This window comes from Oenanthe melanoleuca, chromosome 1 (genome assembly GCF_029582105.1).
Source record: "Oenanthe melanoleuca isolate GR-GAL-2019-014 chromosome 1, OMel1.0, whole genome shotgun sequence".
NCBI lineage: Eukaryota > Metazoa > Chordata > Aves > Passeriformes > Muscicapidae > Oenanthe > Oenanthe melanoleuca.
In genome coordinates, this window is record NC_079333.1 from 86,285,580 (window position 1) to 86,313,424 (window position 27,845).

Here is a 27,845-nt window from a genome sequence, read left to right on the forward strand (position 1 = left end):
ACACTTCATATGTCTTGGTTAGAGATGCATGCAACTGACTTGACAACATCTGTGCTAAGCAGGAGCTGAACAGAACAAAATGCTGCTGTGCTTATGGGGATAGAGTGGTGCTAAATAAAGCACAGATAGGAAATGTGAAAGCTTTTCAGTGAAAGAGCAGAAAGCCAGTGGGGAAAGACTATTGTGTGATTCTGTTAATTACATTTGCAATAACTTAACTGCTCTAAGTCACCTTCATACAGGTTGTTAGGTGTGTTGTATGATAAGCTGAGACTCTTGTGGCCATTATATCCTGGCAGTGTGTAATTCTCTTCCTGCTTAATGCTGGATGAGGTGAAGCAAAGTAAAGCACTAAAACAAATTTGCCCTTCAGAAATAGTTAAACTTAGCTAATCTGGACTAAAGTAGATGAAACCAAATCATCTTGGAGACACTCACAAAGTGAAAACACGTTGGAATTTAAAGATGTTTGAGGCTGTGCCTTTGTTAATGGTTACTTCCAAAGCTGAGGAGGTGTTTGCAGAGTTGCCACACTTTATTACCAAACATAAAAACAAACCATCTTCTGTTATTAGGTAACTGTTACCAAATGTAGCTGAAGCATCACCTTTTTTATATATTTTACTGGTTTAAAAGAAAAAAATTAAAATAATCATCCCTGATGAGCTGTGCATCTTGCTAGTTAAGTGCAGGAAAGATTCTCCACTGCAGCATGAAGCAAAGAATTCAGAATTTCAGTAGAAAACAGTGTTCCTTGGTTTCTTCTAGCTTGACCATGGCTTAGGCAGTGGTTTACTGTTTCTGTAATGTACTCATGGATGATGAGGGAGTAATGTATCTACTCAGTATGATACAAATATGTCTACTAATGAAATAAAGGAAACAGATGACTCTTCCACAATGACAAGTCTCAAAAAGATATAAACTAGAAATATCCTGGCAAGGTTCTCTGTAGTTACATAGAAAGGCTAAAGTAAATACTCTCTACATAGAATAAGTTGTTAGGCTGCATTCACAATATCTTTTACCATGATGGGTGGTCCCAAGAGCAGGAAAACAAAGTTGAGCTTTTAAAATTATTGTCTGTATGCAGAATGAGGGAGTGGAGGAGGTGGCTGTTCAGTGCAGGCTCAGGTTTTTGGTGCCTGCAAGTCTGGAGCTCAGGAATCCTCTCCCATTGCAACCAAACAGAGGCTATACCCAGTGTCCCATATGCAGGGCCATTTTAAGGCCCCAGAGAGCAACTGGCAGAGAGATAATACCAGTGGAGTGATTGAGGAGGGTTCTTTTTGTTTGTTTGGGGGTTTTGCTGTTTTTAACAGGAAGGGAGAGCAGAAATTCAGATGCAAGTCAGTTGTGATCTCTTGCATTGTGACCAGCAAAACAACCCTGAGAGAAGATAGTTCATGCAATGTTGCAGCTTGCAACTTTTAAGGGTAGAAGTTATGTTTTGTCCACAGCCTACTTTTCTCTGCTTTATTATCCAAGATAAATCCCACAAAGGGGAAAAATGGACTTAATAAATGATATTCTTAGTGTGTTTGGACTCGTTTTAAAAACCCAAACAAATGAAATTGGGGTCATGAATATCACACACCTCAGTACTCTCTGTGGATGCACTAATGCTGTGCTGGAAGTGTTCTGCTATTATTGCCACTAAATTCTTACCCATTGTAGCAGATGGTCTAATAGTGCTTGTGCTTCATGGTGCACTGCACTGGAGCCATGAGGGAGCAATTCTGCTGCTTCTAGGGCTCTGAAGCCTTATGTTGCCCCTAATTCTCATCCTTAGCTTTGTAATTCTGAAATAGGGGGTTGGCTTGTTTCAATCTTTTTCTGTGTTATGGGAGAGGTGAGTGAATTTGTGCTGTTCTTGAACAAGGCAGTCAGCATTTCTGTACTTTCACTTAAAGACAAATAACCTTTCATACAGATAATCATAAAATTCCAGGTAGGCTGGAATAGCAGTAGTGTTTCTTGTTTTAAGATAATTAGGCTCTCACAGCCTAAAGTGTTGATTAAGTGTTGATTGTCCTTACTCTTTGAAAGTGACTTTCTTTGTACACCTTCATATCAGTTATATTAAATCAATACAGTGCTACAGCGTGTCTGTGCTCTTAAAATACTGACATGAAGCAACTTCTGAAGCAGCCTTGAGGCTCACTTGTTGTCTAACACTACATTATATAGGAAGGAGAAAAAGTCTGTTCAGAGCTGACAGAAGATTCAGTTAATTAGGCTTTTGGGGCCTTTTAATGTGTGACTCAGACCTAACCCTGTGCTGTAAATTAACTGTACTGCAGTCATTGTTAATGAAGGGTATTATATAAAAAATACAATATGATATTGTTTCAAATCACTTGGCAGCAGTGTGTAAAATTCTATTGTTTCCACTGTGTAGGTATTCCAAGATAAAGATAACCTAAAGAGAAGATACAAGAGCTCCTGAAATACTCTGATTTTAGGTTTCTGTAAAATAACTCTTGGATCCAAATGTCTTGGACCATGTTTCAAGTTGGGCCTTGTGCCCTTTTAAAATGACAAGCTTCTTTCCTATTGCTGCTGTGCTACTATTTCAGTAAAGAAATCTTCTACTAGTCTAGCATCTGTCATAAATATCCACATATCTCATCTGCAAACTAGAAAATTGCTCTCAAAAGGTGGGATGTAATCCTTCAGCCAATGCCTAACCCATTTGTCACCAACAGGTAATGCAGACAGAAGGTAACCACGGATGGAGAATGCCTGAGCCAAATTACCAATTTTGTTAGTCTTTGTATGGAGATGTTGACCCTGACTTAACAGGCCTAGAGGTGTTCAGAGACAAGTTCATGAGCTGCATTGGCTTTGGGAAAATGTTTGTAACCAGTGAGAGATGGGCACTGGGAGTGCAGTGCTTCCATAGGCACTTTCCCAGGCAGTATAGCCAGAAATTCCTACCCTTCTCTGTTCAAAATATCTGCCCAAATTACTGATCTCCTACTGTCTTCTGTCTTGTAGCTATGACTCTTAAGTGGGGAAGCTCTAAAACAGGTCAGTCAAAATGACCTTTGTGTTAAAAATGCCAACACCACCCACATGTGACCCATGAAACCTACTTCTTATTCTCTTCTCCTTGCACTGAATGTTTCATTTTCATTGTTTGGGTTTTTTTAGATTTGCTTGATTTCCTCAGCAGTTTCAGTATGACCTGCTGAGATGACAGGGGTGCATGGGTGGAGAATGCAGGAGGCTCTTAAATCAGCTTGTACCAGGGATTATAAAGTAGAATTTGCAGCTTTAAAACCATCCAGGGCTTAGGTAGTAGCTTTATTAATCTGTAAGCTGTCTCCTCAATAATAGGTATATTGTTTTTTCCCTAAAGAGAGGTTCACAGAAGGAAGAACTCAGTTGTGGCATGTTGTACCCTTGTTTTGAGCAGAGTTTAAGGTTTAAATGTTCCACTGAAGATCTGTTCAGCCTGAAGAAGGGGGGTAGGGGGCTGGTCATAGGAAAAATGCTGCCATATGGATGGAAAACACACAGGAGTGTGTGAGGTTTTCCTACCCTCCCCCAGTCTGAGGTCCTGGTGAGCCTTAGGCTTCAGAAAGAAATTAGTTCAGATGAGAAGAATGTTTTTACTTCATCTTTGCTGGTTGTTGCTGAGAATCTAACTTGTAAAAATGTAACTTACACTAAGTTTTGAAATTATACCTTATATTGTTTAAAAAGCTGAGCTATTTCCTGCCTCTTCCCATATAGTGTCTAAAAGCTTAAACAGATGCAGACTCTGCAGCCTGGGGCCACTCCAGGGAAACCAGCAGGAGTGGCTGGGTGCCTCAGGTGCAAGATTTAAAGTTTCTTGATGCTGTCTGGAAGCCACCCAAGTCTTGAGAAAGAGTGCAAAACAATGGGCTCGAGTTTGGGAGCAGGCTGAAGAACCACAAAGAGGAAAACATCCTTTAAATGAGTGGTGGTAAATCTTTCTGACCTCTCGTGTCAGGTTTATCTTCAGGGAGAATTACAGGTTCTTATCGTGTAGTGTCAGGTCAAATGACAGGTGCCAACAGCTTGTGATTATTGGCCTAGATTTAACCTAGTTCTGGTGCTGCTGGAAGTTGTTTGAGCCAGGTCAGAGGCAGGTCAGCCAGTGGAAGAGCAGTGGCTGTGTAGACCAGGGCAGGAACACGACCATGCTCACTGTGTTTTATGTGGGTCTGGTGATGAGGAGGGGGAGGAATGTGAGCTGGATGAGCCTATGGATGTGGCTGGTGCAGGTAAACAGTTACTAAAAATTGTGAGGGAATTTGTTCCCTCACAGGAACAGAAGAAAGCTCCTCTGTGTGCATGCAGGGAACTGTTTAATAGGGCAGATCAAACATTCTGCCCTATCAGTAATATATCTTTGTATATGTTTAGACTGGCCAAACTGTAGGCCTTCTTTTTACTGCCACTCTCTTTTTTTTTTTTTTTTTTTTTTTTTTTTTTTTTTTTTTTTTTCCCTAGTAGGTTTTCCTTCTTTGTGAATCATTTGGTATGCAATGAAAACCCCTGGATAATAGCCAGCCCAGTCAATAAGTTTCAGCCATTAATAAAACTTGCTTGTGTGCAGAGCAAACAGTGCTGTTCAAACAGTTTCCTAATCAAAACAGTTGTATCACCACGTTAACTCCCTCGGAGCTGGAGGCACGTGCCATTGCCTGTGAGCACTTTGTGCTGCACTCATGTACTGGCTTTGTGGCCAGACCCATCTGAGTTACCCTGCCATCCTCATGCAGAGAGCAGTGGAGCTCCCTGCTGAAAGAGGGGGCAATGATCTCACCAGTTATGCTATGTTATATACAGATATATATATATATATAACATGCAGATATTAGGAAACCATCCTAGAGTTTTCTGTAAGGCACTCCTTACATGGGAGGTGACTGTGAATGGGACTGATTGTGGGTAACAGTGTTTGGAAAGTGTGTGCAGTGCTGCAGTTGAGTGGAGGATTTTTGCAAGAGATTAAAGGGTGGAGTGAGGATAGCAAGTAGTGAAAGTAAACAATTTCAGTTGAGGTCCAAAGCAGTAAGTGGAAGGTCATGCATTTCAATGTATTCCTCTCAGTGTTTTAGAAAAACTAGGTTCCCCACAAACCACTGTGATTGGAGAAAAAAAGCAGAAGCTTTATAAAAACACAGTCATCATCCCATGGATTCTCAGCAGCATAACTTGTTGTCTTCTGTTCAGCACAGTTCAGATGTCTTATTTACCCTTCCTGCCATATTATTTTGTAGATTTGTGTAACTTAATTATTGCTTCTCTAACAAGTTTCAAGTATTTTGCTCTGCTTATCCAATAGGGAGTCTCCCTTGTTAATCTCTAGTTAGATGTTTATCAGGATCTGATAATCTCTACAGGCCAAGCAGTGAGAGAATGGTGCTGAGGACAGAATGAACAAGACTTTGAAATAATGGATCAGAAGTTCTTAAGGGAAGCTAGAGCAGAAACCCTGGCAGATGCTGTGGAGGGCAGTTTGGAAGAATGGCAGGGTAGTTTAGGAGCTGGGACTGGAAATCTGGAAACTGTCATCAGAAACAGCCTGAGGTGACAGAAGAATGCAGCTGCAGCATGGTGTGGGGTGCAGCCCAGCAAACAGGAGGGCTGGGTGAAGCCATCCAGCTAAGGGCAAAGGCCATGAATTGAGGGAATCCTGGTGTGTAATGACTTACTGCTAGGACTTCTGTAAGCTTTTGGATTTCAGAAGGGAGGGTGAGTGCTTTTTCTTTGCCACTTTTGTTGTCTTTGCCACTTTTGTTGTCTTTGATCACGTGTTCTTCCTTTTTTTTTTTTTTTCTTTGTAAATGTGTTCTGTGAACATTTCCTGGGGTAATGTATTACTGACATCTGGTCAAACTGCATGAATTTAGGTAGCCTTGGTGATTTTTTTCCCACAAAACTATATCCATTGGTGAATTTTATCTAACAACATTTGGTTAAAGAAAGTCTGTGTTTTTATTACAAAGCAGTGGTTGCAAACTGTATGTGAGTAACTCACTTTAGCAGCAAAAGTCTGCCCAACCACATTTTCAAACCCCAGCTTCCTTGAGCCTTGTCAATGTGTCTGACTGCCCTGGATTCTTTCAAACATGCTGCTTTGCTCAGTGCCTGGGGAGCCACCCAACCCAAAGCAGCTTTCTGAGGATCACGTGCTCCTCAGGCATGCCACGCTCAGCTCTGTGTATACAAAAAAAGACACTTGGAAAAAGTTTCATTGCCCCTCAGAGAGTGCTTTACATACTGCCTGAGAGACTGGGCAGGACAGAAATTTCTGCATTGACCCTTTGCATTCATGTGGGCTCTTAGTTCACAGCTTGGAACTGGGTGCTGTTACTGTACCTACCAAAACAGCTAATTTAGTAGTGGTAAGAGGGGTATAAAAATGTGAGAGTTAAAACTCTTTAGTGTTTTGGGGTGGGTCTCCCCTCCTGGTTTTTTTCCACAGTCAGGGATGGCCCTTGGGTGGCTCTGGCATTCATAATGTGAGATCTTAAAGATTTGAGTGAGGGAGAGAGGTTGACAGGGCCCCAAAATGCAGATGTGGGAATCTGCTGTGACTTGACATCTCTGGTTGTTTCCCTTCTCCTACAAAACTATACAGTGAAATGCCTCATCCTGAAATATTGTTGACAATAACATGTGCATGGAACATTTAATTTGGGATTGTTACAGACATCAGCCACAAAAAAAATCTCTGCAACAGTTTCCAGGCTTTTCTTCCCACAAGTTTCATTGCATGTCAGAAAAGTAATAATGTCATTTTTGTTATAAGCATATTTACAGGCTTGTCCATAATGTCCAGTGCTTCACTGTTAGGAGAGTAGAACTTGATGAATTTTCAAGTGGTTCACAAAATGCAGTGGAAAAGGATGCTCATCAGAATTGTATGATCCATCAATATTGTGTGAAGAAGTATTCCCAAAAAAATATTTCCTTGCTCTAAAGCCTCTCTTGAATAGGATAGGCCCTAAATCATTGTTTTAAAACTTGGTTTTGATGGAAATATATCTTGGTAGAGCTACAGCATGTCTTCAACTGTGCTTCTGGTTTGTTTTATTTCAGGAAAGGTAGCTATACAGAAAGAAGATCTGCAGAAGTATCATAACAGAGACACCTGGTTTCAACTCCAGCATGTTGATGCTGATTCAGAAGTACAGGTGAGATGATTAAAAAAATATCTTGGGAAAGGAGTATTTGTAAGAAGGCCATGGCAGTTTCATGGGTTTCATAGCTCTAGGACAGATGTGCTGCTTCCCTACAAAAAGGAAGTGCTGCCCATTAGTATAGTTTGGGTTTTGGTGATAAGTGTAGGGTGCATTACAAGTGTGCATAAATCACTGGGGGTCAGGATTGTGCCTACAGAAATAATTAAAGCTATGTGAACTATCAGGTCTGATACAAGGAGGGGTGTGTTTATCTCAAGTATGAAATAACTTCAGGCCCTATAAATAACAGTTGATTCCTCAGGGAGTGGAGCCATCTTGAAAATAGTATCTGCAGGTAATGCTTTAAATAATTGTGTTGGCAGGTTGCCACAGGAATGGCAACAAGTACATCTTAAATGTGAAAAACATTCCTTGCCAGATCTCCAGGCCCTCTTCCAAACAACGAAAATGCTGATAATTGTATTACTTCAGCCTAAATTGCAAATTTTTGTACACAGTGAGACTCCTCTTTCTGTACTTGCCTTCTTTTGAAGCAGATTCAGTTTTCTATTACAACATTAAGTCTTGTGAAAACTAATTATAACAAAGCAAGAAATCAAAGTTATATAGCAGGATAATGTGCCACTTACTTTTTTTTTCTCCTGTAAATGTGTATTACAGATCACTTTTGAACCACAATATTTGTTTAGGAGGAGACATGAATATCTGACCTGTGCAAAATCTCAGATAAATACAAGTGGAAATACTTCTGTGTGGTAGGGTTGGACACAGTGTCTTGGCTTTTCAGTCTGTGTGCAGATCTGTGTGGAAGGGGCTGACAGCTGGTCTGTGAGTCAGAGGAGTGAGTTGACAGAAAAAAAACAATTGATAAGATTTGTGTTTAGCCATAAAGGAAAAAAGAAGGCATGATCGTTCACATGAGAACCAAAAAAAACAAAGATAAACACCGGACACCTACAGCTGTAAAACCAAAACTATTATCTGTTTGTAGGATTCTTGTAAAAAGTCTGCCCAAAATGGTGACACTGAATACTTTATACCAATAAATATGATAAGCTGTGTTATTGTAACAAATGAAGTAGGCACTGTGTTAAAGAATGTAAAAAAAGAGAATGCACAGCCATAATAAAAGGCCTTTTTACCTGTTACTATGTGTTATTTTATGTGTCATGTCCTTCCCAACAGCGACAGGTCTGCACATACCAGGTTGGAAAAGGACACTTAAAATGCACACACATTCCAACACACAGTGTGGTCATGGATGGTGAAGTATATGTGAAAATACATGCAAGATTGTTTTCTTCTTGTTTGGAGAGACAAATAATACACTGTTGTGCATGTGATACAAAGGAAGCCTCAGGACAGCCTGTTCAGCCTGACATTCTCCTGTAAAATATTGATCCTCTTTAATGCCACATTTCAGTGTCACTGGTGATGGAAAGGCTTTTAACAGGCTTTTAACGATGAGATCTATTCTGTTTACCCTGGTGTCCCTGTCTTCTTACCCCAAAGCCTCTTATGACTGTGCCTTTAGAACAATAGATTGAGTGTTTATTTCCTGTGGGATGTGAAAACTTTCCCTTTGCAATTTATCAGTTGAAGAAAGCCAATATTTAGATAAGCATCTGCACTGTTTGTTTTTTACAATACTTAAACAGAGTAAGTTTGTGGAAGGTTTTAGACCAGGGTGTTTTCTAGGGCAGTGCTGGTAATGTTGCAGGCTGCTCTAGGTTTTGGAGTGATGAGGAGCACAGGATTTGCAGGAAGCATGTTCTTCTCTGTTTGTAATTGTACAGTTTATGACTTTCACTGTTTGCATCCTTACTAGAGCCCAACTGTTAAATCTGTTTCTGGGCTCCATGATAAGCATTTATTACAAGTAGTGTAAATGTGATTTACATGATACTGTGATTTTATCCATTTATTTAAATATTCCTTGGTCTTTATGTGGAGACTGCAACAAGCCTTAGTTTTCCATAATAGTGGGATCAACTTTGTAAATATTTTGTATGAATTCTTATGCAAGTGAAGATAGCCAAATTAAATATTTTTGTGTTTGTATCTTTTACATTTGTGGTATCTCAGTTGTCCTTCTAAGCACTTTTTCATTTGTAAGGGAAAATAGAATACTTGTGTTAATGATGAGTATTTATACAAGGTTACTCAGTTTTCCTCCAATTTTAAAGAAAATAGTTCAAGAAATTTTAGTAGTTAAGGTTTGCAGTGAATCATACAAATACTAGTACAAAGGCAGTTTTAATGTGCCAACTATTAGTTTTGTCCTTCTAGCAATTTTTCCAATGTAATCTAATGGATTGAACATTGAACCAAGGAAATCCTGCATCTTCTGCTTTTGTCAGCTAGTGGCTGTTGTAGCATTTTCCATGTTGTAGATCACTTCATGGCTATTTAGTTATGCATTATAGCACTCTATTGAGGTAAGCTATTGTCACTCCCACACTTTGAATATAGTGAGAGTAAATGTCAGAATGTGACTTGCTTGGGGTTGTGCAGTCAGACTGAGAAATTAAAAAAAGAGACCTTGTTTCTAATTATTTCTAATACATTAGGCCGTGATATGAAAGAAACTGGGTAAGAATAATAAACCTATCAGGGACTTACCTTTACCCTGTGTGGAGTCTGAAAATACCCAGGTTTTAAGCAGAGCAGCCAGCAGAGTCAGAAACCAAAAACCACCTTAAAAAGAATGGATTGTTCAAATTTGAGTGGTATTGGTTGCTGTGTTTCTTGTGGCCCACTTCTGGGGCACAGTACCTCATTTTTCAGAACAGAAAGACTGATTTGAAATTACAGATAATAACACTTGTGATGTAAGAGCTGATATTTCGAGCTGTCTGAAGTTTAATGAGAAGAATTTAAAATTTGTTCAACATAGTTTGTACCTCATTTATATGAGCTCCTGTATACTTAAATCAATATGTAAGTGTTAATGTTGTATAACTTCATCAGAGATTGTTTCCAAGGTGTTTAGCTTGAGACTTTGAATCTACTTTTATAGTTTTAGAAGATTGCCAATTCTTACTGTTTTACAAAGCTGCTTTGTATTGTCAGGAGTGAGATTATCGCTTCATAAATTTTATTGCAGATAAGGGTGTTACTGACAGCAGGACTACATTAATTGTCAGACTACACAGATACGAGTATTACTGTCAGATGCTTTAATGCCACCTCCATTTATTGCTTCACAGCAAGTAAAGGAGTCTGGCATGATTGCTCATGTTGAAGGAAAAAGGAGGGCATTGTGTGTCTGGGCTGAGTGCTGCTGCGAGGCTGTGATCTCACCCATGGTTGTGTTTGGTCTCACATGGAGCAGTACAGGTGGGGCTGTGCAGCTGCTCAGCCCACAGATGCAGAGCAGGCATTACAACCCACATGCCTTTTGTGGGTTTGGTTTACCATTTGGTCTAGCAAACCTGCCTGGTGAGATAACCAGCATCATCAGGTGCATCTGAATTTCCCTTTGCCCGAGTTGGGGGAAAACAGTAGCACAGTGCTGTGTCATTCAGCAGTGGGCTGTAACTGCCCCTTGGAGTTGACAGGTTTTTATTTGCTCTGCTGGTACATCAATGCCCCCACATTTTACTGGCTGGTTTTACTCTCACTAGTTTGAAAATTACACATTGCATAGTTTGCTCTAGTCCTTTCAGTGGATACCCTGGGTGCTGTTGAGGTATAGCTGGGTAATGAAACAGCAGTTGTGCTCTAGGTGGTTAAGTTTGAGCTGCTCTGTGGAGAGCAAGCTGCTTGTATTTATGTTTGGAATACAAATACAAAATGACATCTGAATATTTCCTTTTTAAATATAGAATAAAATGTTAAATGTGATTGGGAAGTTTTCTTATACAGAGTAAAGAATAGAAGTTGACAGCAGCCATTAATGGCTTAACTTTCCAGACTGAGAAACTTGTTCTGAAAGTATAAAGCTATAACCAGGTGAGTTTGTGTGCATTTAGCTGAAGGAATTTTAAGTTCCCATCTTCTGATGAAGCCTACATCCTCCTCACACAGAGTTAAATGCCCAGTGTTTGCCCAGATATTTTAGTGAGAAGTAGAACAGGAATTGAGCCATTACTGAATTGAAAATGGTTTAACTTTTGCATTGAAATAGATTATGAACAATCAGGTAGCTTCAGCTGGAGGGGAGTGGCTAGGAGCAGAAGAGACAGCATTGTAAGGTGCTTGAGGTCAGTACAAGCATGATGTTGCATACTTTATATGGGACGTGTTTCTTTTCTACTAGTCATTTGTCTTTCAGGACCTGCTGTATTCTCATCATATTTTTTGAGGTCTGGAAGCAAAAATTGCCATGCTATTGTGTGTACCTCTCTTTTGATCCATGAATGTTTTCCTTTTCTTTACAGAAGGAAGTTTACCCAACAGTAACTGATTCAGATATTTGCCTAGGGCTGTAGATGACAGATGCTCTGAGTGGTCCATGTGTTTTCAGTGGAATTTAAGCCCAAGTGCACATGCAGTCTTTAAAAGGCCTTTCCTGGTTTTGAATAGTTTTCCCCTTATATTTTTTTCACATTAAGTTCATAGTTCAAGTCTGTTTTGTGCAGTTTGAGCTTTGCTGCCTAAATAGCCTTTGAGTACATGTAATCAGTGAAGTGGTTAAAGATCCAGAGATATTCTGATTGATATCTATATACACCAGCATACTGCATGTTGTTTGTATATGCCAAAGTGGGGGAGACTTGAAAGGAGAGTTAGATTATTCTGACATGTTTTCCTGTGCAGGCTCTTGTTTTAAAAGTTCCCCTTTTCAAGTGTGCATTGAGTTACTTCCTCCACCTCATTGACAAATGTGAAATAGTCATGTCCTTTTACAGTTGAGTTCTCAGTTTTAAATGACAGAATACTTTTCCAAAGCCAGTTACGCTCAAGGTCTTGTATAAAGTCATTGTCTGGGCAAAAAAGTCTGACAAAAACTTGAAAATTGCTCATTTCCCCTTCCTTCTCATGAGAACTTTGATGTGTCTGAGATATCTATTTGGCTATCAACATAATAAAAATAAAAGGCATGTAAAGGGCAGATAACCAACACTGAGGAAGCAAATTGTCTCACATTTTAACCTTCTGTACTCAAAACTTTGTGCCAATGATTTACTGATGTTAAGTACTTTCTTCAGACACCAAAAGCCTTTCCTCTTCCTTTTACCACATTAGCATTTTGTCTATGCAGGCCTTTGACTATTGTTGATTAAACATGCCTGTTCTTGAATGTGGTCTGGTATCAGTGTCATGTGGTGTACTATACTTCATTAGTGGAAAACATTATTTATGGCTATTTTTGGAGAGTACATCTAAAATCCTCTTGTCTTGCTGGACAACTTGTGGCTCTGAAATGCTGCCTGTATATTAGCTAGAAGAATCTAGCTAAGGCACGGTGTGGTCCTCAAAAACACCATTTCTTTTTGTCAGCACCTTCCCATTGAATGCAGAATTTGTATCCCAAGTATCAGGTTTTGTGAATGAAATCTTGGCATTCCTGGGGTGGGAGTTTTGCCATGAGTTCATCAGAGCCAAGGTTTTACCACAAAAGCTTTTTAATTGGCTCTTCTTCATTTCAGTCTTGTGTGATGGAGAAGTTTATCCCAGATCTGTGGAGGAAGCTGGAAGTGCTACTTTTTTATTTTTATTCACCTTGTTGAAATTTCCAAGGTCTTTCCCATGTCTGCTTGCTTCCTGTTCTATATAAATCAATGCTCTGTGTATATGTGGAGCAAGTCGTGTTGAACTGTGATGGCTCTATTGCTAATTGTTAATTAAGAATATGCATTTGAAGGTACAAGGTTAATTGTCTTTAGGAGGAACTGTATAGGGCAGTTTCACTCCAGTAATTGGTAGAATTACATTATCTGTTGAACAATTAAGAGCATTGCATGCCCACTGTCCAACACTGATATTTGCTATCTTTGTTTAGGTACTTAAACACTTCTAGCATAAAAATGAGTCACTGATGTATTTTGTACAACCTACTATAAGCATGGGTAAATGCAAATTGTAAAAAGAAGAAGCTGCTTCCAGGTTTGGTATCAGCTTTCTACCACACACAGGAAATAAATGGGTGCTACCCTCTATATTTTGAACAGTGGCACTTAAGCTTCTATCTTCTAGTTGTTTTGAAGAGAGGTGACGTGTCTGTTTTGATAGGGTGGGGAGATTTTCAAGGTGAAATGCCTACTGACAAAATTATTTGAGAAACCTGAACCATGCATCAGCAATGGTAAATAATGTTTGTGGTAAAGAGAAAGAGCAGCTATTGACCAGATCCTGCTTTGTGGCAAGACTTCCTCCCTAGGTGAATGTAAGAGCACAGTATTCAGACTTAACAGCACAAAGGGCTAAGACAGCCAATCAAGTTTTGGTCTATTACTCTTCAATAGCTGGTCTGTAACATGATGTGGTGAGGAGCACCTACTGCTGAACAATGAGTGTACATGGTTTTAAAGTAACATACGTGTTATTTTTTATATGCAGAACACAACTTGTCTGAGGAAATGAAACACTGTCACTCACAACATCTACATATTATATCCCATCAAACTATTTGAGAAGAAAACATGATTAATTGTAAGGATTTTTACCATATGGCAGTATTCTTCCTTTAGAGAAACAGGAAGGTGAACAATAATGCCATGTGAAGTTGTTTGCCAGTTACTGAGCAATTCTGACATGCTTGCACATATGGAGAGCAAGCAGATATCAGTTCCGCTTTGCTTAGCATTTATGAATCCATGCAGTGCTGAATAGAGCTGTGCACTTTCCTCAGCAATCAGCTGGGTTGTGTTCCAGTTTCTTGTGAGCTGTGCTGTGGTCCAGCAGGCAGGCTGTGATCTCTAGCATGATCCTTAGACCTTTCCCAGCCGCCTGCTGCCCTCTGCTAAAGGAAGGAGCAGCTGTTATAAGCAGCAAATGTAGACAGCAAACAAACTCCTTCCTCCTCCTGCTCTCAAACTGCTGTTAGGCCTGACCTTGTGTGTTCTCCCACTCCCTCAAGGGCAGCATTTAGTGAGCCTTTGGGTTTGGCTCTGTTTTCTTGTTTGCTTTTAAGTTTTACTGATGGCAGAAAGTGACTTCTTGGGAAATTGGCTGAAAAGGTTTCAGAGTAGGCAGAATCTGCTCAACAACATTTGCTATATCCTGAAATAAAATTTGAAAAGACTGAGAAAGCAATGGCACAAGTTTGGACCTGTATTTGGAACCTCGTTTGGAATTATCTTTGTGCAGTGCTGAGTTCTTCCAATGCTCGTTTCTCCAGACAACTTGGAGCAAGGGAAAATAAACCAGCACACCAGTGTTATCACAGTCCTGAATTTGAGATTAAAAAAAAAAAAATATGCAGTGCTGGCATGAGTCAGTAATGAGCTGTGGTTCATGTTGCTGGCCTAGCCTAGTCCTCTCCTACAGCTCATGTCTGTTACATCTCTTCCCTCCTCCATCTCCAGGAGCTGGGGTGAGACTGCTTGCAGTCACATTCTACCAGCAGGATGAAGAGTAAGGAGCCAAAAGTGGGTTCCAGTCCCTCTTTCCACACTACTGAGCAGTGAGCAGAGTTGTGTTGGGAGAAGTGTCCCCATATGGAATAAATGTTTGGAAAAACTTTTATCCAGGTTCACTCCCACCTTGGAGGGGAAAGTTCCTCAAAATTGGGTAGGCTAGTGAGAAGTAGAAAGGTAGGTGACCACAAACCTCCTGTCCAGCAGGTTTAATAGTAAACAAATACCTTATTTAGGAGTTTTTGTGATGCCAACTATTGTTCTTTTGTAGAAGCAAATTATCATGCTGTGTGAGCCCTGGATATTAAGGCTATTGACCTGATACTGAATATTCAAGCAAACAGTGTATTTTTCGGTTTTGCTTAAAATGAGCAGTGAAGACTTGTTCTTTTCCTTTGATGTTTTTAAAAAGTGAAATATTTCTAAAAATTTGATAGTAACAAAAAGGATGGAGGCCTGATTGATACTTGGTTTAAAATGATTTAGGAAATTTGGGTAGATTTGGCTCCTATCTTGAGCTTAGGCAGACTGACAGTCTTCTGTGCATCTTCTAGAGTCTTAGATAGGTACAGAAGTTCCTGGTATTTGTCAGTGCTTTTTCATAAATATTTCTCTGAAAAACTAGATTGCATCTGTTTTGAGCTAGATTGGATGTTGCATCTGCATCTACACCAGATTGCATCTCTTTTGAGGTAGGTTGGATGTTGCATCTGAATCTACAGTCACTGGTTCATGTGGGGTGTGTCAGATTCCAGGGCAAGTTGTGTGATTGTAACTGCACTCTGACACAGCTCCCCGTGGTGTCCTGCTGACCTTGAAACACTGCCTCTGAGGCCTTGTTCAGGGAGCTAAAACTGCTTTATGCCAGGATGGCAGAACCTTGTCATAAGAGTAACTTCAGGATAATCTGTGGTCATGCATTTTCTTTTCCTTCAAAGTACTGCGGTTAAATTAAACCACAAATTTGCAGCTGCTGGAAACATGAAACAGTTAGGTAGGATTTGTGTACTTTTATTTGCTTTATAACTGTTTTCTGCTGTTTCAATCCACAGTGACTCACGGCTGCATTCCAGGCAGAAAGGAGGTGGTTGGAGACAGGCTTTTCCTGTATCTATAAAACCAGAACTTTGAGTCTGCTTTTTCTTTTCTCTGCCAACTTGCAATCAGTTTCAGTTTAGTTTTCAGATAACGGATTCTGTAGTAAAGGTTATATTTAACAAGCATAGTGGAAGTTGTGTTTTCCTCGGTAAGGCCTTTCAGAAGTTTTTCTTTTTTTGTTACTGATTTCCTTTTGAATACTGTCTGCTTCCCTACAAGAAATTCAATCATCTGATAGCTTCTTTAATCAATAACTGAAAACTGGAAGCTGGCCCCATGATGTGGTGTTAGATGTGGTTAAGAAGGAGGTGTAACCTGTGAACCCACCCTCCATATCAGCTGGAGCTGATGGAAAAGGAAGTGTTCAGCAGCTGAACTGACACTCCTTCAGCTTGTTCCTTGAAAAGGGGTCCTAACCCTTCCAAAAGAGGAGGTTATGCCAACAAGCATAGCTGCTTCTAGGAACACCTTGAAATATATTTGTTAATGGAAATGTTTTGAGTAATTGTCAAACCTCCAGATCTTTTATCAGATTTTTTTTTTTTTGCTCTGCTAACGGGAAAAAAAAGCATTATAGCCTCATAATGCAGGACTGAGCCTAGACTCAATCCCTGGCTCCAAAGGAGGGATTCTCTCTGAGCAGGATGAAGCCACTGTTTCAGCTTTTGGTAATATGATTTATTTTTTTTTTCTGTTGCATTGTCTAATCTTTCATGCTTGTAAACTCGGCAGACCTACTACAATAGAAGACTCTTGTTGTTATTATTATAGTAGTTCTTCTAATAGTAAAAATATAAATTATTTTATTTCAAACTGTCAGTCAAAGATCATGGCAATTCTCTGTTTCTGTGGTACATTTAATCCATTATAGGTTGACCTTCTTGTTGATTAGATTAACTTTTGATCTTATGGACTGATTTATTGCATTTTTCTGTCTTCCCTTTTCAAAATGAATTATGTGATATTTTGTAAACCCGACTTAATGCCATTTGTCAGGAGTGAATTTTTTCAGATGAATCCTTATCTTTTGCTTGATGGTATAATTGATTTGGGAAAAAGCATTCTGTTTATATAAGAGTAACATTTTCTGTAAATTAAACCTGTCAAAGTGTGTTACTGTAACCTTATTTGAGTTTTTAACTGGAAGTAAAACACTGGAAGGTGTTTTGGGAATAGTTGAAGGCTGCTGATCCCAGTGATCCCATGACCTCTGTTTTGCTGTAGGAAGCTTGGAGTCACTTTTTGAGCAGCTGACCATTTTCAAAGCTTTCACAAGAGAAAGATGAAAGCTACAAGAAAAAAAGGCTTTTTAGCCCAGAAGAGGCAGCACTATCATTTTATGCTTAATGTAGCTAGGAAAATGTGTGAAACACTGCTGAATTTTAAATTTTTTTTCAACCTAATTTCTGAAATGAGGAGCTTCCATTTTATTCAGTGTGTGAGATTTGAGCAAATGGCCACTTCAGGTTTGCTCTCAAGCCTGCTAAGGGTCAGTCTCACTTTTAAGACCAGCAGAAATCTTTCTATAAAAACATTTGTATACCTTGTTATTTTCTACAAAGGGATATTTTTCTTTGAAGTTGCTAAGTCTCTGTTCTTGTCTCTTAATTTCTTCAAAATTTGTATTATTATTGATTTCTCTGGTAGTTAGCAGGATATCAACAAAGATAGCAGTAGTGGGTTTTACAGGTTCGTAATATAAATTTATTCTTCAGAGACTAATGTTTTTTAGATCCCATAATAGAATATGCAGCCAGTGGGAGAAAGAACATTGAAGAGCAAGGAAAATATAGTAAAACAAAAGCAAGAAAGCTGATGTACTTAAGTAGAGTTCTTAGCTGATTATGTGCCCAGCCCTTGTCATGTACAGCTACAGTGGGCATTGCAGTGGTACTGAGTCCTTAAGAGCTGGGTCTAGAAGTGGCTTTTTATGCACTTGTGCAGAGAAGTCCTGCTCTTATGAATGAGGACAGGCTTCAGTTTGGAAGCCAGTGACAGATGCTGACTTTGGCACACACTGACAGGGTGAAGAAGGATACCTGTGTCACTGAAACACAAATCAGGAGTGACAGCTGAATGCAACATTTGGTTTTTGCATTGAGGGTGGTACTGGTTTTATTACTTTGTTTAAAATTATGCAAAAGAACTTGGCAGAAGCCTTGTTTGAAATTCACACACTCATGTGGGTTCTTCCCTGCTCAAAATACCAGCGAGCTGCTGTGGTGCCTCTGCTGCTTTATGCAGATTGAAGAGGTTGTCTTCCTTGTTTGCTGGATGAACACCAGTGTTGTCTGCCACATGTACTTGAAGGGTCTGTGTTCCAGCTCTCAGATAGGAGGAAGTGTTACTGAGTCAATACTGAAGGTATAAGTAGATGACAAAGGTTTGAGGAGTGAAAGCATGAAGTGTGTATTCAAGGCAGTGCAGAAAGAATGGTACTGAATAAGGGATGTACACTAGGAAGGGGAGAGAATGACTGCATTCAGCAGTAAGACACAGGATGCCTCATAGGTGCCTTCAGGACAAGTATTCAGGCCCTGGATCCAGTGTTTGTGCTTCTTAACATGAGAGGACCAGGGAATGACCTTGAACTGAACTTCTGTGTGTCCATGCTCCTTAACTATTGCTGCACTCCTTGTTGTGCTTTGGACCACCTTCACCAGCTTTTGTCCAGACAAATCTGCTGTAGGGAAAGAGAATCCTAGCAGCATGGGTGCAACTTGAGGCCAGGGTTTCATCTTCGCTCTCCTCTGTTCCCAGGATGGATATCCCCATAGAGCAGGAAGTTGTAGTAACTAGTCACAAGAGATTGGGAAGTTACTGGCAAGAGTTTTGGTCCTGTACAAAAAGAGCAAAGGTTGAATCTGGAAGATCTTATAAAAGGGGTGGCAGAAGAATTTTGTGTGATTTGAGGTAAAGATGACACTCGTGTTAGAGCTGGGTGGATTTTAGCATCCTTTAGTACAAAGGGTGGAGGGGACAGTAATGAAAATGAAAAGCTCAGTTCTGGCTATGATAGTTTGCAGAAGATGACTGGCATGTCAGATTTGGTCAATATCAAAATGTGTTTTACATTACTGTATATGCACTGTAAAATGATGCTGAGTTTTTGTCAGTGGGAGTGGCTACTCACATTTTGAAGTACAGTGGGATTAATAAGAGAAATGCAATTGGTATTCACCTTTGCCTTTATTTTCTTAGTGTATTGAAGGATAATATCTTGGCCCAAGTCATAATAATGATGTGATGGTAAGGAGTTGAAGACTGTGTAACAGTAAATGCGGTGAATGCTAGCAACATGATTGAACATTTTTAATGTGTTTTTTTAATAGTTGTTGGATATAGTTTTACTGATACTTACAATTTATATTGCTTAATAGATTTTATTTTTATGATGTTTAAAACATGTAGGTGCTAATTTATAACACACTTCCATAATATCATTTTTAACAGTAGTGTTGCAGATACTTGCTTAATATTTAAAATGTTAATTACAACTCCAAGACAACATTTCTGTGTCAGACCATGGACACTCCATATTCTTCAATTAGTACAACACAGAGATAACATAATGGCAAGAATTATGCACCCAAATTTAGTTGAATGAATACTAGTCTGGATTCTCTGGCAGTTCAAAGACCTTAGCTATACAGCTCTTATTTAATCTTCAGACTTCTGGAATTACTTGCACAGACTGGCTTGCTTTGGTTAATAAATTGGAATGATGTGAGTGCCTATGCATAGAACTAACTTTTCCTATGGTGTTTTTGGTGTGTTTCAGGGGAAGGTCCACCTGGAGCTGAGACTGAGTGAAGTCATAACAGACACTGGTGTTGTCTGCCATAAGCTCGCAACACGGTAGGACTTGGAATGTAGCTGTGAAGTTATGGGAAACACTCTGATTGCAAACAGTGTGCAGTGCTTCTCTTGAAAATAGCTGGAGGAATCAACACATTGATTTGGACATCGAGTGTTCTTAATCAGAAATATCCTTATGAATTTATAGGGTGTGAGATTTTTTCCTTTTCCTTCTCTCCACATAATCTGTGTATTTTTCTTCCTAATGGTCTTAAATGTTAATAAATCCCTTATCCAATTTAGTCATGGCATAAATGCTAAAAAGACATCAAAGGGAAATATTAATGTCTTTCTAATTTGCATTGAGGACATTACCAGCTAAGTAAATTTGTAGCACAATGTGTGTGGTGAGTCTTACAGAGCTGACTCAAAACAAAAGTTTGCTGTCATTTACTAAGGCAGCCTCAGAATCTGCCATCCAGTCTCATTCAAGTTGAAATGGAGATGCCACAGGACTCAAATGGCAGTAAAGATTTCTCTGTCCTCTGAGGAGGAGTCTGCAAGACTGCTGCTCTCTGGCCACACCAAAGCTTGTCAGGTTCCTCAGAAGTGGCAGAGCTGGTTGGCTTCTGTGAGGAATGTTTTGTGTTCTCTGGCAGAAGAACTGTCAAAATCAGGCTGCTAGCATCATACACTTCTAGCTGTTTGGCAGTCATGTCAATATGATAAATGCTCTGCTAGGTAAGTTCTGACCAGCCCAATTTTCAGACTAGTATTCAGTACCATTTTGTTGCTGCGTGTGCTAAGGCTTTGTCATGGTATTCTTTCATCTAAGACCTTTTAACAAATGTAGGTGACCCATATGGTGACCTCCATCACTGTAGGCCTGCTCTTGATATGAGGATGTGCTGGGGTAAGTGGTCCTGCCTGCCTGTGCATACACCCTTGGCCATGCAAGTCCTACCAGAACTCCGCAGCAGCTACATTCAAACTCTGCAGTCTGCTGTGAGGAGGCAGAGTGAATACCAGGGGATGGTCTGCTGCAAGTTGCTGTGTAGACTCTGAGCCCAGTGAACTTGTTAACCAGGGCACAGTGCTGCTGAGACAAAGTTGTATCTCATTGAGAACAAAAATTGCCATGTCAGTATAGCTGTGCACCAGCTGGAGGGCCCAGCCTTCCTCTAGCTGCTATCTGAGGTGGCATAATGAGCTTCTACCTCATTGTGTCATTTCTCATTGCACAATTTGAATATGACCAAGTGATGATGGTCACACACATTCTGAGAAGCCAGAGCTCAAACCTCTATCTACCAAGTCCTAGACTGGCATCTTTTGTTTAAGTGTTATTGATCTAGGGGGAAATAGAAGGTGGGAAAAGGCAATTTCTCTGTCAGAGAGGATGTATGTGTGTGGGACATACAGGGCAGTGGGTTTATCACTGAGCTTGGACTCTCCTTGAAGCAAGCCTGGAGGATAGTGTGCTTAGAGAGGGAAAAGGAGCACAGTTGTCCTGATTACCACATTAAGATTTTTTTGCCTTGGCCTTTCTGCAAGTGTGTTCTGCACTCCTTAGATGTGATACAGCCTCAGAGCCTTCTGTCCATATCCTTTGAACCCTGATTGTGGGTTGAGATCCTGTGATATCTGTGACTCTGCAAACATAGATTAACTGAAATGCCCTTCTGCTCTTGTCTGTTTTGAATAGTTAGGTGATGTACTGAAGGATCTTCAGAAGTGTTTGCCTCTGTTTGTTTTATTCTGAGAGTATGCCATACCAAAGCCAGCTGTCTTTTAAAGGTTTTGTCTTCAGTTAAGTGTGACCTGGTAACATTACAGTACCAATGGATTTTTCAATGAACTTCTGAAATGCTAGAAATAGGTGTCTGAAAAAGTCCTTCTTAATATGTAATACATGCAGCTTCTTGCTTCATGAATAGCAGTAAGACAATGACTTACAATGTGATTTTCTAGCTTTCTATTCATTTGGTCAGACACTTTTTAAATACTTATTCAAATTTGTGCTTATATATTCTTGATTTGAAGACTATTTCATTAGCTTTCTACAATGCAGAGAAAAAAAACTTAGATTGGTTTGTGAAGCATTCTGTAACCATGATTTGCTAGGTATTGTTCAGTGTATTAGCTGCAATGTGTAGAAAAATCATGAGGTTTTAACCACTGAATCATAATGAGCCCAGGTGTCTTAGAAACAAAATTTGAGAGTCAGAGCTCAAGCAAGCTTTTTGTCTGCTGAAACTGTCTGTTCCCATTGCCACCTTCTTTTCAGTATCTGACCTAGACACTGACTTTGTCTGATTTCCACATTTATTTGTTATTTGTGTGGTAAGTGACAATGGAGTTTAGCAGTTCAAATAAGGAAATTGGGAAAGAAGAAAGTTTCTGGAGTATGTAGTTCTGTTGATGCAGGTTTTCTTGGGAATGTGTCTTAGCTGCGAGAAAAAACAGAATGCTGAAGGGGAATGATTACATCAGGGGAAAAAAAGCACTTCAAACTGTAGTCCAGCTTTTTCTTCATGCCACACTGATTGCTTCAGGAAGGTCTACAGCAAACTGCAGCTCTTGACATTTTTCCACATGATCTGAAATCTCTTTCAGGTTTATTCATAGACATCTTGGTTCTAGTGCTTCAGCATGTAAGAAAAGAGTGTGGTAATTAAGCAATGCTCAGCTAAATGGCTGTGTAGCTGGAATTTGCCAGTGAGGAGAGCAGCAAAGGCAGGAGAGGCAGAACATTTGTTAGAGGTAGGTCATAAGCAAAAAGCAGAGACTATGAGTTTTAGGGAAGTGCAGCTTCCATTTGAGTATTGTGAAAATAACTGATTTTCTTATTAATATCTCGTGAATGTTACAGTGAGCAAATAAGACAAGGCTGTAAAAATATGAGCAAGAATCTAGAATCACTTCATCTTAAAAACTGACTTTTCTGATGAATCTAATGCTTGTATTGTGAACTTCCTTGACTTTGTTTTTAAAAAAAGTATGTTTTTAGGTTTTTTTAAAGGGAGCATTTAGCTACAAAGATAAACAATACCCTGCAAATGACCTCATACATATAACTGGTTGAACAGTTCAGGTTTGCAAGGAGAACAAAAGCTGCATCCAGTGGGCAGCTGTTTAAAAATACCTTAGAGACACTTGCTTTTTTAAGCCCCAGAGTAGTGCTTGTTTTCAAAGACCACTTATGTAGGCTAAATGAAGACTTGGCCCCATTAGGAAACTTTTTTACTTCTCCAGAAGATATGAGCTTACCCATAGGTATTTATCAGTGTGCCCTCTGAGCCTGTTCACATTGCTGCCACCTCTGCATTCCAAAAAGCCTGGAAAGCAGCTGGGGCTGAGCCAGCCTGCAGTCCCATGGAGCATGCTGTGGCAGTCAGCTGGATGAATGGATGGAAAAATTCATCTGAATGGAAGGGCAAATTAAAATATTTAAGTGCTGAGCTCTTGAACATTAAGTAGTAGATTATTAAAAAATGCAAAAGGCAAGTGTGCTTCCTTAGCCCCTGCAGAGGAAGCAAAAAATTCAATTCAAAAACCTAATAGCTTCTCCTTAGGAAGCATTCAGTACTTTCATTTAGTCTTAAACCACTAAGCTGTTGTGCTTCATCAGAGGCCGTAGGCTCAGCCAGCTGCCACAGCACAATCTCCTGGACTGAATCCCTGCAAAAGAGATTAAAAGGAGAAGCATTAGTGGATTTAAAAGTTACATTGGCCTTACAGATGTAGGCACGACACTCACACTGCTTGTGTCCCCCAGCTACTTCTTCTGTTTTCTCTGCAAGAACTACAAATCTCACTTTGGATGCTTCTTCTGGGAAGAGTTTGCTACTTGTGGGCTCCCCCTGTGGGACCTGTTGCAAAACCTGTTGATCCTTGTGACTGGCCCCTGTAAGTTTCCAGTATCCCAGTTACAGGACTTGGGATGCAGGCTCTTGATGTGTATGTTCACACCATTCAAAGAGAGCAGATGTGCAGCCTGCTGACCACAGACCCTTGCCCAGGTGTGTCAGGTAAAAAACAACATGCATGGACTTTGAGGTTTGGTACCTTCCTGTAGCTGCATTTTTACTAAGTACTGTTGTGCCATGTGGTGAGTCACCTTGAGTGCTGAGAAAGAGAGTCTTACTCAGTTGGCCTGGCTTCTCCCCTCTCTGTCTTTCACTCACAAAAGATCTTGCAGTGTGTTCCACCACACTTTGTACAGCCACAGCCTTCCTGGCCCTCTGCACAATCAGCCACTGCTTGTTGTGACTATCAACATCTGGCCTCACCTTCCACTGGCTGTGAAGTGAAGGCTGTCTCCTGTTTGTCACCTGCCAGAAATCTATCTGTAATTTTATAAATATTTTTAAGATAGGCCATGGAAAGAAGTGGTCAAGACTTTCCCATGCTTCCGGCCACTTATGTACATACACACCCCTTTGTGATGACACACAGCTTCTGGCAGCTGCTTGAGCAATGTTGTATTTTTTTTTTTTTTCCCTCTCATGCTTTTTAAACTGAAACAGACCTTAATCCTGTGCATCTTAAAAACTGCATTTTTTTTTTTCTGTAATGCAGAGGAGGGAAAATGACCAGGGATTCTCTTTCTGTAGCCATGCTGGGTGGGAGTGTTTGATCTAAGTCATGAACATGTGTGTATAGCCATATTACATGAATACATCTGAAAATCAATGGTGTGCACTTCTCCCTAATTTTTTTATGATCTACTTGCCACATACAGAAACTTTTCCTGCTTTACAATTGATGTACTCAGAAAGGATCCCTAGACTTTTTGTAAACCTTTCCCCACCATTGTTAGAGCAATTTTTGGGCAACATGTTTGTGTTTAGCATGGAAAGGTGGTTCCCCAGAGGCTTTAATGCCTCTGGGCTGTCCAGACGTCTTTGTCTCATCTGTCAGAGCCACACAAGCAAGGAACAGCAGATACATGCAGTATTTATTTAATAAAGAGGATGGCTTCTGTAGATAGCTCTGTAGCAATCTGTAGGCTTTGCTGTGGTTAAGCTACTAGAGGCAACATTTAGAGGCAGTGTTCTGTATTTAGCAGGATGACATCTTGCAGCATGCCTGAAGGAACAGGCCACTGAACTCCTGTTGAAAGTCAGAGTGAGCTGGGAGCCTGGCTCCCTGATCATCCTTTGAGAATTCCAGCATGTGTATGTAATTAGTCACATTTAAATGTCTGTATTTATTTAGTGTCCCCAGCTGCTCCTTCAAGTGTTGTCTTATGTCTTGTCTCTAGTTTTAAAAAAGCTTGGAAACATCTGCTTTGGAGAGCTCACCCCTCCTCCCCTCTGCTTCTTTTATTCTCCCACCCAGTAAATCTATATAGCTAAGTAACAACGCATGTGCTTCAGAGGCCACTGCTGCCTTTCATATGCAGTAACACAGTTTTCTGGTAAACAGTTCATAAGGCTACAAATACATTATCAATGCTGAAGTTTTATTTGGTAAGTGAAAATTTTATAGTTCTGGTATGGAAGACATGGCTGCTCTGCATTAATTTATAAATAAAATGCTGTGCATCTCTCCTGAGGGCTCTACAAGATGTATTCCGACCATGTGGAACAAAGTTGAATGGGCAGTTTACAAGAGCAAGCAGGAAAGGAGACAATAAGTAGGTATGACATCCTTAAGATAAACACTTCAGGGATTATTAAAAGAACAGTGACTGATCTGTGGGCTTTAAAAGCCTTCTGAAGAGGAAGAGAGAGGTAAGGAAGAAGGTTTAGTTTGTGGTTAAAGCAGGTCTCTGCCTGGGGGTGGGAGTCCTGGGATTGGTGATGGTTTCCTAGCCTTCCCTGCCATGTGAATAGAGCACAGAGCATGCAGTTAGCTGAATCTGACCTTCCCCTCTGGTTGCTCACATTATAGATCTGAATTTCCTTGTCCATGACCATTGCTGCTCACTGGTTGACAATCACTGCCCTAAATGAGATTGACGTTATGTAACTGTTTAAAAGTCTCTTATGCAATATGATGTTTCTAAGGTTAAGGTAAATGATGCTTCATTTTGAAAATTTCAGAGGCTCAACCTTTTTGTTTTGTTGGTCACAACTCATGAAGGGCCAAGTTTCATATATCAAGTCTGGTTGGAAGGGCTGAGATAATGGCCATTCCTGCTTTTGGATCAGTAGTCTGGATGCTAATCAAAAGCATAAGAGGAAAAGATGATCCCATCTTGTCTAGTGCAGGTTTGCTGTTTCCTCCTGTGATTGCATTTGGAGACACCTTGAAAAACTACAGAAGTGTAGCTAGTCCTTCAATCATGGGACATGCTTAAATACGTTTGTGTAAAATAAAAATGTAGGCATCATCTTTGAGTCATCGCAGAATTTCCCTGTGCTAACTAGCTTGTTTCCTGCTTTTCTCATTTACATTGGAGCTAGTTTACTTTCTAGTACATTACTATCTTAATCAAATACCAGGAACAGGTAAAGAATTTGTCTGAAGGGTTGGATTAAAGAGAAAGCTTGGAAATGAATGGATATATTTACCTATTGATGTTGAAGACCAAATTTTGTTGGCTTTCTGTTGTGGTCCTCTCTCTAATGCTGTTAAGAGTAGAAAGTAGGAGTGCAGGCAGAGTGACCTCTGGGTTTGCTCCTTTCAGTTTAGAGAATATACATTTGTGTTGCTTCAGAGAAGTTTCCATTCCACTGCAGAGACATGCAGCCAGCTTTGAACTCACTTCAGTGTCAAATGAAGCTTATTATCCTGCCTAAAATATGACCTGCATCAATTAGGGGAAAAAAGGTATTGCTAACTATAAGAAGGCCAGTTTAATGTATGCATCAATCAGGTGAACTCCAAGTATTTTGAAAAATTTCAACTTCTGTTTGCTCCTGGGAAGGAATGCTAATGAAGGTAAAAGTGGTTTCATGGCTTCATTTTGAATAAACTCGTGCATCCATTAAATGTGTTACAATCTCATTTCTCTGGAGAGCAAGCCCTACATCAAGCTGTGCCTTTTCCTGCAGGATTGCATCTTGATCATGCTTTTAATCTTGTATGGGTTTCATTACAAACTGATGGGGAAAAAATGCTCAGAGGTTAAATCACATGGTATCTGGTACTTTTATCATGAAGTGCTGCAGTGCTGTGGGTTTTGGGAGTGCAGAGGGGAAGAGAGAAGAGATATGTATCTTTATAAGGCTTTAATGTAGTGCATCATTTTTTTCTTCTTTCCTCCCATCTCTCATAACACTGAGTTTACACTGTGATGTTTCTCCATCCCCACCATAGTGTCTGTTGATTGTTTAGTAGCCTAAATCAAGTTTCAATTGTTCTCCATTAAACCTCTGATATATAGAAATACTGTCTTCTACTGCTGTGTTTCCCACTTAAATGAAGTTTGTTTCACACTTCTTTGTTTTCATATTCAGTGTTTCTTCAGTGCTTCTCTGTTCATGAAATTCTTTATGCAAATCACATACAAGTATCATTTTATCTGTAATCCCAATCAACAGCAACTTCAATTAGACTGTCCTCCAGCAGAGCATGTTTTAAAGTGCTCACCATTTTGAGATTGGATAGTCATCAGCTCTCTGGAATAGATATAAAACTTGGTTTGTAATTAAAGACTCAAATGTAAGTCTTAAGCCATTCTGTTTCAGCAGTAAATGCTTCTGTGTATATAATGTGACAGTACTTCCTGTTTTACACAGAGTAGAGACAGACTGGGATTATAAATGGAGGTAAATTTTTAAATCTGTAAATTTTTTGTGTGTTGCTCCAAGAGCAACTCTTGCCAACATGCTATTTAGGTAGCAGAATGGAACTAGGGACAGACATCAAGGTAGAATAGAATCAGGGGAAGCTGGAGGGTAAAGGGGAAGTTGCAGGGCCCCAAGTGTTGAGGCTGGACGATTTTTTTGTTGGTTTTTTTTTTGGATTTTTTTAAGATATAAGGAGAGTAGAGACATGGTATACAATACCTAGGAAACACTTGTCATTAAGTTCATTGTTCACAGAAGGACTTGTTGAGAGGAAGTTATTGTAAAAAGTCACACAGTGGATGTGGTAATAATGAGAAAGTATCTCTTGCCCTACTCCATCTGAAATCATGTTCATGCTTCTGGGTGTGTTATTGAGAATGCAAGTAGTTATGTGCTATGTCTGAGTACTTCCAGAATCCACAGTGTTAAAATCACCTGGTATCAACTGTATGTCTGTCTTGATATAAATCTTTGACTTGGATACAATTTTTTTGAAA

At 39.8% G+C, this 27,845-nt stretch overlaps 1 protein-coding gene across 2 annotated transcripts in view; it reads left to right on the top strand.

Annotated features, from left to right (window-relative positions):
• The window catches only part of RASA3 (RAS p21 protein activator 3), a 129,146-nt gene that overhangs the window by 53,139 nt on the left and 48,162 nt on the right, over positions 1 to 27,845 (top strand). For both annotated transcript variants that reach the window (XM_056496386.1, XM_056496395.1), the window contains exons 4-5: positions 7,084 to 7,178; positions 19,590 to 19,666. In XM_056496386.1, coding sequence (XP_056352361.1) covers positions 7,084 to 7,178; positions 19,590 to 19,666 — 172 coding nt within the window. The remainder of the gene's footprint in view (positions 1 to 7,083; positions 7,179 to 19,589; positions 19,667 to 27,845) is intronic.